This window comes from Neovison vison, chromosome 8 (genome assembly GCF_020171115.1).
Source record: "Neovison vison isolate M4711 chromosome 8, ASM_NN_V1, whole genome shotgun sequence".
Classification (NCBI taxonomy): domain Eukaryota; kingdom Metazoa; phylum Chordata; class Mammalia; order Carnivora; family Mustelidae; genus Neogale; species Neogale vison.
Genome location: NC_058098.1, coordinates 90,290,287 through 90,302,540, shown reverse-complemented (window position 1 = coordinate 90,302,540; position 12,254 = coordinate 90,290,287). Strand labels below are relative to the sequence as shown.

At 42.6% G+C, this 12,254-nt stretch overlaps 1 protein-coding gene across 1 annotated transcript; it reads left to right on the top strand.

Moving 5' to 3' along the window:
• Positions 1–718: 718 nt before the first annotated feature.
• BMP10 (bone morphogenetic protein 10) lies at positions 719–6,263 on the top strand. The gene is made up of 2 exons (XM_044262459.1): positions 719–1,052; positions 5,323–6,263. Exons 1-2 carry the CDS (start codon positions 719–721, stop codon positions 6,261–6,263), a joined length of 1,275 nt encoding a protein of 424 aa, XP_044118394.1.
• Positions 6,264–12,254: the final 5,991 nt, after the last annotated feature.

The window sequence follows — 12,254 nt, the reverse complement described above, 5'->3', positions numbered from 1 at the left end:
CTATTATAATGAAACACTCACCCTATTTTTCAAAAGCCACTTAGCCAGATCAAATCTGTATGAAAAAGGCCCTTGACCACGAAGTTTATACTTCCCTGTTTCTAAAAATGTAAGGTTCTAGAAAGTTATAGAAATGGATTTATAGTTATTAACTTAGCTTGGAGGTGTTGGATATTTGGTCTTTCTTCTGAACCATTGCTGTGAAGAAGGAAGCCCTAGCACTTGAATTAATCTGTGATGCCACTGATGTGTATTGTGTTGATTCTTGGTATCTATTCTATGCATGTGTGAAAGCGAATCACATAAAAGTAGAATTTAGGCATTCCTGCCAAAAGGAAGTGAATTGAAAGGAAGAGAAGCAGAGCTTCTGCAAGGAGAAAATTGTCCTATCTCTTAGCCAGTGTCAGAATGTGGAAATGTTTATAAAATGCTCATTAAAAGAAAAAAGGATCGCGAGATAGAAACAAAATCTAGTGCACAAGTTTACACTAGGGAGATAAGAAAGGCTAGGCCCCTATAGGGGATTTTGTTATCCAATTACTGCAACCTGACTTTTGGGGGGAGAGGAAGAGTGGTAGGGGGGAGGGAGAGAAAGGCGAAGAGTTTCCAAACTTGTCTCCAGTGACACGAGACATTAACGCTGCACAAGATAAAACTGCCACTTAGAGCCCAGGAGAGCTAAACCTTCCTGGGTTGGCCTGGGGGCTTAAGCAGAGTCATGGGTTCTCTGCAATTGCAGCTATGCGCTCTCCTCTGCCTGGTGGCTCACTCGGTTTCTGGCAGCCCCATCATGAGCCTGGAGCAGTCACCTCTGGAAGAAGATATGCCCCTCTTCGATGATGTCTTCTCAGAGCAAGATGGTGTTGACTTCAACACATTGCTACAGAGCATGAAAAATGAATTTCTCAAGACACTGAACCTATCTGACATCCCTTTGCAGGATTCAGCCAAGGTGGACCCACCCGAGTATATGTTGGAACTCTACAACAAATTTGCAACAGATCGGACCTCCATGCCATCGGCCAACATCATTAGGAGTTTCAAGAATGAAGGTAAGTTGACATTTTATTGACAAAATTTGGCTTGGATTTGGCTTCTATACCTTTGTCTGTCATTTTCCAGATAGGTCTCTGTTTCCGTTTGTTCTTGAATTAACCCCCCCCCCCAAAAATTTCTGTCAATTTCTACTTAGAATGAAAATAGACAAGAAACAGAGTCATGACTTGTGCTTCACTCAAACTTTGAATGTGTTTCCATTTTCTCACCTTACTTAAGAAATATTCAGACAGGACAAAAACTTGTATTTTAGAGGTTCTTCCTAAAATATTGTTGTGTTTTTGTGACGTGTACATCCTTGAATCACTCTTTATAATGTCCAGGAAGTATGCACGGCCCAGTTAATGATCCAGCTTATTTCAGTGTCTTCGTGAATAGCAATGCACAAGCCTTAAATATCAGCAGAAAAACGATGTTAGCCTCCCCCAGCTTTACTTAGTAACTAAATGTAATGACCTAGCAAGTTAATCTTTTATTTAATATGGTGCTAGATGGCAAAAATATATATATTTTTTCTAATATGCATGCTAAAAGATGTAGGTCCAAAGAAATTAATTCTTTAAAATTTCCATTGTCATGAACCAGATACATGATAATGACAGCCCTCATGGAAGAGGGTTTTGACTGATGTTGACCAGTTGTTCTTAAAAGCGGAAAGGTGGTAACACAGAAATAGCTTGGGATTTGGAATTTTGAGGCAAGGTTGACTTAGTAGTTGTGGATAATTAGCTTAATTTCTCTGAATCTCAGTTTTATTATCTGTAAATTGGGCATAATATCCCTAAATAACACAACTAAGTGATTTCAAAGAGGTTATGAGTAAGAAAGTGCTCTATTTACTCTGAATTGCTTAACAATCATTAGCTATTACTAAGGAATTCCTTAAATTCTAGGCATTAGAGGAAATGTGGAGTGGGTATTGATCAATCCTGAAGATAGCATATGTCTTTAAAATTTAAGTAAGTGCCAAAATTTTAGATATTTAGTAACACATCGGAAATGTTACTCAGTAACATTTAGTAACATAATGGAAATGGCAAATTGAAATTACAGATTCCTTTTGAGGGTGAGTCTGAATTGAAAATAAATCTTCTCCTTCCATGGGAACCTTTCCTAGCACTTCTGAGCCCTGAGCCCTGGGTACCTTGTTCGGAGGGTAGGTGGGAAATGTTCACACTCCCAGGGAGAAATAGAAGATTTTTAGTTCTCACTTCTCCCGTGGAGGATTTGGGTGATGCAGGTCAGGAAATGGAGTTTACAAAGGGTCTTATTACAGGAGACCAGCAAAAGCCGGAGCGGATCTGTCTGTGGACACCCGCGCTGCTGGCGACTCTGCGGGTCTTCAGGAGGAGTGCTCAGCCCCAAGGACATGGATCCTGAGCTGGGCTGGCACTAATGGCTGTTCTTGACTTTCTTTTGACTCCTTGGGTCTGCACAGTGCAACTGCCTAGGAGATGAAGACCAACCCCGCCTTGCCCCTCCCCCCCACCCCCAATCAAAACCAAAAAAAACCCTCCTCCCAATCTAACTACTCAGGGGAAAGCAAGAAGACTTCTAAGGTAGAAAAAACATGACTTTAATTCCTACCACTTCTGACTTCACTTTGTCAACTTGGGGAAGTCAGTCCTCTGCACTGAAGCTTGATTTTTTTCTGGTGCAAGATGAACACAATAGCAATGAATGGTCTTTATAAGAAACAAATGAAACAGTGTTTGCAAAACACTGGCATATTTAAATATGCTCAACAAACATCAGTTCCCTTGCCTAGAATGCAACACCTTCATCTACTACTTTGTATAGTTGCACATACACAGTGAACTTATTTTTTAATAGCTTTATTAAAGTATAATTGACATACAATAATCTGCATGTATTTGAAGTATATAATTTGATAGGTTTTGGTATTTATAAACATCCACTGAAACCATTACTACAATGAATACAGTGAACATAATCATCACCACCAAAAGTCTCCTTGTGCTCCTTTGTAATTAATCCCCTCTTCCCATGACCATGAGCTTTCATTCTGCACTTTTCTCATGCATAGAGCAACCAGTCTACTCCCCTATTTTTGGTCTCAAGCTCCCTGTCCAAGGAGAGGAAAGTCTCTCTATTCTTATAAGAGGGGATAACTCTCAAGTTATTTGATGTATTAAGGACCTATGCCATTCCCATAAATCAATTTGATCTTTTGTGATGTCCAGAATCATCGACTAGTCCATATGTTGAAAACATTGCCTCTGTTTAAGGTATCCCAGTAGCTCGGAGGCATTGAAGGAATTTAAGCCAGGCTCCTTGCCAGCATGATGACTATCTGCTTGGAGAGACCCATTCATAAAAAGAAAACTGAAATGTAAGGATGTAAATGGCAAAGTTTATAGGAGAGATATAAAAAGTAAATATCAGAATCACTAAATTCTACTCCTGAAACCAATATTACACTATATGTTAACTGACTAGAATTTAAATAAAAATTTTTTTAAAAAGTAGATATTTAAGTGACCCACAAGGCAGTAGACTTCTAGATAGGGAGGTGAAGAAGGGAAAATCCCACAAGGAGGGGTCACAACCAGAGAGGTGGAAGGGAGGGGAGAAGGCTTTCCAAGAGTCAGAAGCACAGCTCCAGAGGTGTGGTGTACATCAGGGCAAAGGAATGTTTTGGCAAATGGTGAAGATATTGGTCTATTCTAAATAGGAGGGTTTACAATTCCTTTAACCTTTCAAGAAATACAACTTGTTTGATTACAATGTTCCAGGCACTCTAGGGGATAAGTGGGAACTATGGATAGATCAAGAGGGTAAGTCCTCTTAAGAATCATGCTAGAGTGTTTAAATTCATCTCATTGACCAGTATTTCCCACTGGCAGTGTAGGAGATGATTTTAAGCGGTACCCTACAGAGAGAAAGCTGTGAATCATGTAAAATTATTATACATTTTCATTAATGTGGATCAGAAAAAAATCCACATGACAACCACCTTAATCCCTTCATTTCATGAATGTTGTTGCTTAGGACAAGCCTACAAGAGACATTAAAGAGTATAAAAAATATAAAGCTAAAGAAAAATATTTAAGAGTACAACCTGGAGAAGAGACCCTACTAAAATAATGAATTAGGTATACAGTTGAGAAAACACTGCCAAAGATGACAGGGAACCCCTTAATTGGGTGTCCTTAGCACTCTGGTGTCATGGAATTTTGATGGATGACAAATGCCCCCAGGCATAGTCTTATGTTTACCAGGGGCAAGGGTACAGAAACTCTGGGCGCCTATAAATTCTCATGTAGGAAGTCAACGTGATAATATCTGGAGATGCACTTCTGAGACTAAAGGACCTTATTTCATAACCATTCTGAGTGAATCTCATGTGCCGAACTCCATGCCAGTTGCTAAGGGTACAACACTAAAGCAACCCATCTATCCCAAGGTTCATTTTCTCCCATTCCTCCTTGTTGAAGTCCACACACCCAAAATTCAACTGCTGTGACCCCCTTGGTTTGTGGCATCTTGTCGGTCTTGTCAGACATTGGTGTCAGAGGAAGAGTCAGCAAACTCTTTCTGTAAAGGGCCAGACAGATAGCAAATATTTTGGGTTTTGTGGGCTATTTGTTGTCGCAACTCTGACACTGCAGTGCAATGGTAGCCACTGACAACATAGAAATAAATGGACCAGGCTCTGTTTCCCTGATACTTATTTCCAGACATACGTGGCATGCTCATCGTGGCCCATGGGCTATAGTTTACTAATCTCTGATCTACATGGGGGTCTTTAAGGAAGACCAGTCCTCAGCCAACCATGTGGAGAATCTTCACTCATTATGAATGCAGATATGGAAAGCCATGAGATGCTTATCCCTGAAAAGCTTCCAAAAAAGAACAACCACCCCACCTCCCATTTGATGGCCTTTTACTGGCTAGGATAATTGGGGGCTTGTCTGCACAGTCTCCAGAGTCCCTCCCAGCTCTGTAGTTCTGTGGCTAATAAGTGAAACCAATGCAAGCAAGACTGGGACAGTTTCTCCCATTCATAAGGCAGACGCTTTCTATCTTAGCCTTGGCAGCTTAAGTCAGTTTAGCATTCTGCCATTGACCTTTCAGTATTTTCTGTCGGAAAATGGTAACATTGTGTTTATTTTCATCGATGGTCCCCCTCGTTCCTGTGTATCAAGCTTCCTGCACAGACAGGCCCTCTTATTGCATAAATAAGCATCTATTTTTCTCTGTGACACACTACAAATCTGATTTTTGTCTTTTTTTTTTTCCCAGATCTGTTTTCCCAGCCAGTCAGTTTTAACGGACTCCGAAAATACCCTCTCCTCTTCAATGTGTCCATTCCTCACCACGAAGAGGTCATCATGGCCGAACTCAGGTTGTACACACTGGTGCAGAGAGATCGCATGATATACGATGGAGTAGACCGGAAAATTACCATTTTCGAGGTACTTGAGAGCAGAGGGGACACTGAGGGTGAAAGAAGCATGCTGGTTTTGGTGTCGGGGGAGATCTATGGCACCAACAGCGAGTGGGAGACTTTCGATGTCACTGATGCCATTAGACGTTGGCAAAAGTCAGGCTCATCCACCCACCAGCTGGAGGTCCACATCGAGAGCAGACATGATGGAAGTGAGGATGCTGGCAGAGGACAACTGGAAATAGACACCAGTGCCCAGAATAAGCATGTCCCCTTGCTTGTCGTGTTTTCTGATGACCAAAGCAGCGAGAAGGAACGGAAGGAGGAACTGAATGAAATGATCGCCCATGAGCAGCTACTGGAGCTTGACAACTTGGGCCTGGACGGTTATTCCAGTGGGCCAGGAGAAGAAGCTTTGCTGCAGATGAGGTCAAACATCATCTATGACTCCACAGCCCGCATCAGAAGGAACGCTAAAGGAAACTACTGCAAGAGGACCCCGCTCTACATTGACTTCAAGGAGATTGGCTGGGACTCTTGGATCATCGCCCCACCTGGATACGAAGCCTATGAATGCCGCGGGGTTTGCAACTACCCCCTGGCAGAGCATCTCACACCCACAAAGCATGCAATTATCCAGGCCTTGGTACACCTCAAGAATTCCCAGAAGGCTTCCAAAGCCTGCTGTGTGCCCACTAAGCTAGAGCCCATCTCTATCCTCTATTTAGACAAGGGCGTCGTCACCTACAAGTTCAAATATGAAGGCATGGCAGTGTCTGAATGCGGCTGCAGATAGAAGAGTCCTGGCTTATTTAATAACTGTAAATGTGTACATTTTGTGTTCCTATTTAATGAGATTATTTAATAAGAGTGTACAGATCATAAAGGCTCACTGCCTTAGGGAAATGGGCAGGTCAGTTTGTTGTATCAAATGCGTATTTTGCTAATACAGTCTCATGCCTTCCAATCGGTTTTTTTCTTTGGACTCACCATTTTCTGGCAATGCCATGTCCAATAGCAAGTGGCAACCCTCCCCCCAAATTGTCCTCTATTTTTATTTGAAAACAACAAGCCCCAAGCAGAAACAGCGTGTTGGATGATAGATATTTGTGTATGTATATGTGTACATAGGTAAACTTATAAAACTCTTTTGGTCCCATAGAGGTAGATCATACTCACATGTGTGCATGACTCAATCAAATATGTATATATTAAAAACCAGTGGTACGTTCTCAGTCAACTCTTCTCTGAGTAGGATTTATGTGAAGATAATTAGCACCAAGAATTTCACCCTCCTAGGAAGGATTGCATTTCCTACATACTATTGGATAGGTAGGTGTAGCATTTATCAGTTGAGTTTGTGCCATAGCTCAGAGCTGCAGGACCAGGTAAGGGACAGTGCATGTTTGAGGGGAGGGGTTATTTGATACAGAAACCAAAGGGTTTCCAGAGGCAGTGGCCTGAATCCACCATAGCAAGGGATGAGCCCCATCGACCACCACTGCGCTCTAGAGGGCAGCACCTGGTCAAGAAAAGAAAATAGGGGATTTCCTGATGTTCCTGAGGTAATAGGACTGCAAGGTCAAGTGTGTTGGCCTTTACTGCTGTGGAGGGTAGAGGAAGCGGGAGGGCGCTCGCAGGAGAGGAGGGAAAAGGATACAGATGCTGTCCTAGGATGTGTGTGTAAAATTATAAGCAGTTTTAACTGGAGAATTAAGTCTTTTGGACAAAATAAAATTACCTGAGATCAAGAGGAGGAAAATCAGAAGGGATCTATCTGTTGGACTCTTCTTAATATTTTGCTTCAATTCTTAATATTTCTCCCCTGCCTCTGCACCACTGTTTTTGCTTCTTTCCACCCCTCTCCTTCCCTCTTCCTCTCCTGCACCAGTGCCTCGTATCCTTCTCTCATTCCTGTGTCCCCTTTCTTCACTGGTCTTCATTGACCTTGCTGTGGGTTGGGAAGGGAACCTGAAAGCATTTGCTATCAGGGTGAGTGGAGTTAGTGCTCTAATTTTTAGATTTCCTCCCAATATCTAGTTTGATTTGATTTATGAAATATTTTGTTCATGAAAAATACTTAAGTATAAGGAAAAAAAGTCCAAAAGGATATTTCTAAATGAATGAGTAAATAAATAGACACATAAACAAATGACTCCAAAGCTAAGCCTGAATTTTGCATCAGATTGGCGTCATGGTAGAAACCTTGTAGGCTTCCCAATCCCCCCATTCTCAAATCTTCCCAGTTTGGAACTGGCCAGGACTAAGGGACTGGGAAGCGTTCCTGATGGGGATGGTCCAGCGGGTTTGCCAGCAGTTGGCTCGTTGGAAGGACATGGCGGAGGTTCTGGCTCTGATCTTAGCAGCCGCCAGCTCTACCATCCATGCAAGGTCACGGGCTTTGTGCGGGAAGAACCAGAGCAGTGCAGTTCTCAAACTGTTCGACTCTTCCAGGCATCTGACGCTGATGTTCACAGTTCTAGGAATGCAGTTTCCAGAACATTGTCCCCCACTCACCCCATTGAATGCTTCCTTAAGAAGTCTTGCATTTTTCTTTTTTTTTTTTTTTTTTACCCTGGGAAACCATCAGCCTCCCTTTCACAAACCTCTTGGGGTCATAAACTCCACTGGAAAACAGAGGTAAGGGAAGCTATTTTGAAGGACATTTTGCCCAATTTGGACATCTGCTCTGTACATCCACTGTCCACTGATGTCCAGAGGGCAGATCTGGGAATTCAGTGCTCCACAAAAGTGCAGTTTCGACCATCAGTGAGTATACAGTCATTGACAACCTGAGATGGCCACCCAGCTCGGAATCATTCATTTATGAAAAAGCCTCCAGATAAAATGGCATATGCATGAGTGTGTATGTATGTATGTGTGTGTGAGAGAGAGAGAGACTGGCTTTGGATAGCCACCCTTAGAGCCCTCAGTGGGGTGTGGTGCATCATTTCTATCCACGGTACACAGTGGGTGCTCAGTTACTCTATGGTACTGCTTCTCCTCTCTAAAGGACGCCGTCTATAATAGACATAAAGTAAAACCTCAGCTGAGCAGGGTCGTTCTGGTTAGATAAAAATCAAGCAAAATCTTCTTTCTGTGTAAAATACGTACGACAGTGATGTGCCGGTAAATGCTTTATGGCCAGCCATCTTGATTTGTAGATTTCAATGGTAGATTTATAGATTTCAATGGTAGACTTATAGATTTCAATGGTAGATTTATAGATTTCAATGTTAGATTTCACCAGAGCCTCTTTCAAACAATCCATGTGATATCAAGTGGTTTGCAAAATTCCTGAAAACCAAGCAGGGTGCTCTCAGGAGACATGTGTGCAGGCCCCCCGCAGCTCTTAGCAAGCTGATGTTAGAATACTAGCATGTGCCAGGCCCTGCTTTCTGAACGCTCTCTGCCGACATGGCCAGGTTTTGGGAAAAACCTCATGGCAAGCACTTAAAATCGTTCTTCTGTTAAAGACATGTGAAAATCTAAAGCCACATACTGGTTCTTCAAATGTTGCTAGTTGCATTGTTTTTCATCAGAAATGCAAAGGCATAAACCATAAATAGGGGACCCCTGCTCCACCAGGCTCCTTGCAGCGTGTCCGCACCTCTTCTCCATCACTGTGTTAACATGAAGCCATGAAATTGTCAGATCCTTAGGAAGTAGGAGTCACTGGAAGTCCTCTCTGGTCATAGACCTTGGCAGCATGCCACACCCGTCTTTTTTACTCTTTTATGGAAGAATTATCATCACTGAAGTTGACACACCTAAATGACTCTCGAGAAGGACTGTAGCAGAGGGACTTCGACAGCCAACAACTAAAATATTCATGTAAAATTTCTGGGCTTCTTACTATTTATTGATGGATATATTTATTTTTGTAATATAGTGTAGAATATCAAATATTTTATTTTTAATGTTTGTGATTCCCTCTTGAATACAATAGTGCTTTTCAAATAATGCCTTCCTTAGAGTATGGCTCCTTTACAATTTATGGCCTGTATTTTCATCTGTCTTTTTGCACCAGAATTCCCTGTTACTTTAAGAGGACTTGCAACAAGCTTGCCATCACTTTGTATATTTGTGTCTTGTAGGCGTGCTGTGAACCCCCCCTGGCGTATTTACTCCTTTGTAAACAGTAGAGTTTTAAGTGGATAGCAGAGTTTTAACTGGATAGGTAGTTTTAACCTAAGTGTAGGCCTCCCAGAAAATAATCAATAGGTTGTCATTGTTCCATGAGAGGCAAATATTGTCAGGCTGTGAGGGGCTGTGATTGCGGGTCAGTGAGTGGAGGTGGAGTTTAACTGGGGCTTTTCATTCCCCAAACTAGGTTCTTCCTCCTGACTGTACCCATTGCCACCAATCAGAGACCCAGTTAGACAAATCCATTTGTCATTAAACCAATGACTCTATAAATATTTTTAAAAATTGTTAATTTAGGGATTCCCGAGGGACTTAGCCTCAGAATGCTTGATTCTTTCCCTGTGTATAATTTTTGGTCCAAGAAATTAATGGCAAATACTTTCCCCCAGAACTGTTAGTACATGTTTTGGCTTTGTTTGGAATCTGTATTCTTCAAGTAAATCAGATTTCTACAAACAGGAGTTTTACATATTACTTCTTACTGGACCCATCAACAGCCTGTAAAGCCCAGATGCTTGGCAGCAAAGCCATTTATGAGTTGTCTGTCACAGAGAAGGAATGTCCCCTTTTCTAAGGGAGGTAGACCTTTCCACAGAGTCACTGTGGGCCACGCCTCTCCCTTTGCAGTTCCGGTGAACAAAGAACATGGTTGAGTCTGCATTTTCTCACTCCCGATGAGGACATTTGGCTTCACACATTTGGTGGAAGGAAAGTAGGGAATGCTGTACATCAGCTGCATAAAAGGGTGTTTCAGAGCGTGGAAACGCCTCAGTAAGGCAACAGCCTCAACTAGGAATGACTGTTTGTTGTGCTGGGCACGCTTGTCTCACACATGAGCGCTTGTCTTGTGTGTGTGTGTGTGTGTGTGTGTGTGTGTGTGACTTGATCGCATTGAGGAGGTGCACATGGTCCCGCCTACCCGACCAGCCTCCACAGATGCAGGAAACCCGCTGAAACTACAGTCCCCCACAGCCAGCTAAAGCATGCACATTTCTCTTGCATAAACCGTGTTCATCATTTATGTCCAAATTTCTGTAATAATGACTAGACTCAAAGGAAGATGGAGATATTTTACACTGTGTTTATAAACCAAATGTGTACATTGAGTCATTGTGTTAAATAAAAATGGAAACGTTATTTTGACAATAATTATTTGCAGCTTATTTTTCCTTAAGATGAAATGTCTTTTGCACTACCCCCCTACCCTACCATTTTTTTTTTCACGTTTTCGTCTCACCTTAAATCCAGGTGGACTAAAATTTCTTCTATATTAGGAGAACATGGTCTGAAGAAACAGTGTCTTGGCTTTAGCCAAGAAAACAGAGAGTGGGCTTCTGTTATGTGGTTCTCCCATTTCACACAACTTTCTATAAACCTCATGAATGCAGAGACGAAATGAGCTCTTCTTGGTCCACAACCGAGAGATATTTCTTCTTCGAATTTAGAATGATGCAAATGAAAGAGAGATTACTTTGGGAATCCCATTCAAGCTAAGTTTCATTGAAATTTGATCATTGAACCTCACAGAATCTCAAGCTAGAATGGACTTGTAAACATTTTTTTAAAAGATTTTATTTATTTATTTGACAGACAGAGATCACAAGTAGGCAGAGAGGCAGGCAGAGAGACAGGAAGGGAAGCAGGCTCCCTGCTGAGCAGAGAGCCCAATGCGGGGCTCGATCCCAGGACCCTGGGATCATGACCTGAGCTGAAGGCAGAGACTTTAACCCACTGAGCCACCCAGGCGCCCCCGGACTTGTAAACATTATTAACTGCCCCCCAGCAACCCACCAAAGTACTTTTAATCTTTTCTGCAAATATTAGTAAAGAGAAGGGAATACCTTACCTTCTTAAAGGCACCTGTTATAGTTTTAGAGGACTCTGCCTCCGTGATACTCTATCTGGTGGCATAGGTCACGATGTGCTCAAGTCACTGCAGGAGAGACAAAGGTAAGCAGAAAGTTACGGGGAGCTCTTCCTTCTATGGAATTGAAATGTTTGCTCTGTCCCTTGTAACAGTCCAGGTCACAACTCTTAGAGTGACACATATACATGGAATCCATCTTTATGACACCCTCTCGGCAGGCAAATAGCTCTCCTGGCCATCTGGGTCCACTGTTCCCATTTCCTGCAATGGTGTGCCTCTGAGCACACAGCCAGACACTGCGAACTCCCTCAGCCAGATGGAAACAGAGAGAAGGTCTTCACCTGGATTAGACCTGCCCCCTGAGTGGGTAGCAGGCATGGTGGGCAGATGGCCCCTGCTGCCTGTACTGGAAGGAAGTTCATTTCTATGGCAGGATGTGGGATTTGAAGGCCATAGAGACAGAGCCAAGTGAGCTAAAATTCCTTCTATTGGACAATCAGTGTGTACCTCTTTTGGGGAGAATTCTCTGATGTCCTGGCTGGCAGGCTTTATCTGACAAGAGTGTCAGCAGAGAGCACAGGCCTTGTCCCTCAGGATCAGGAGAACTGATGAGGCCTACACAAGAGTTCGGGTCATGGAGGAAAGAGAGCTGAGAACCCAAGATGGAGCTCGGGCCAGGGATGGACTGAGAAGGCCTGGAGAGCTGTTCTTCCGACTTGATTTTGAATTCTTTAGCAACCTATTCTGTTCTGTAAATAATTCCCTTTGTTGTTG

What these genes read in the sequence shown, in the direction of transcription:
- BMP10 (XM_044262459.1), top strand. Translation starts at nt 719, where the DNA reads ATGGGTTCTCTGCAATTGCAGCTATGCGCTCTCCTCTGCCTGGTGGCT. An exon ending in TAGGAGTTTCAAGAATGAAG is followed by an intron (nt 1,053 to 5,322) that starts GTAAGTTGACAT and finishes TTTTTTTCCCAG; the next exon opens with ATCTGTTTTCCCAGCCAGTC.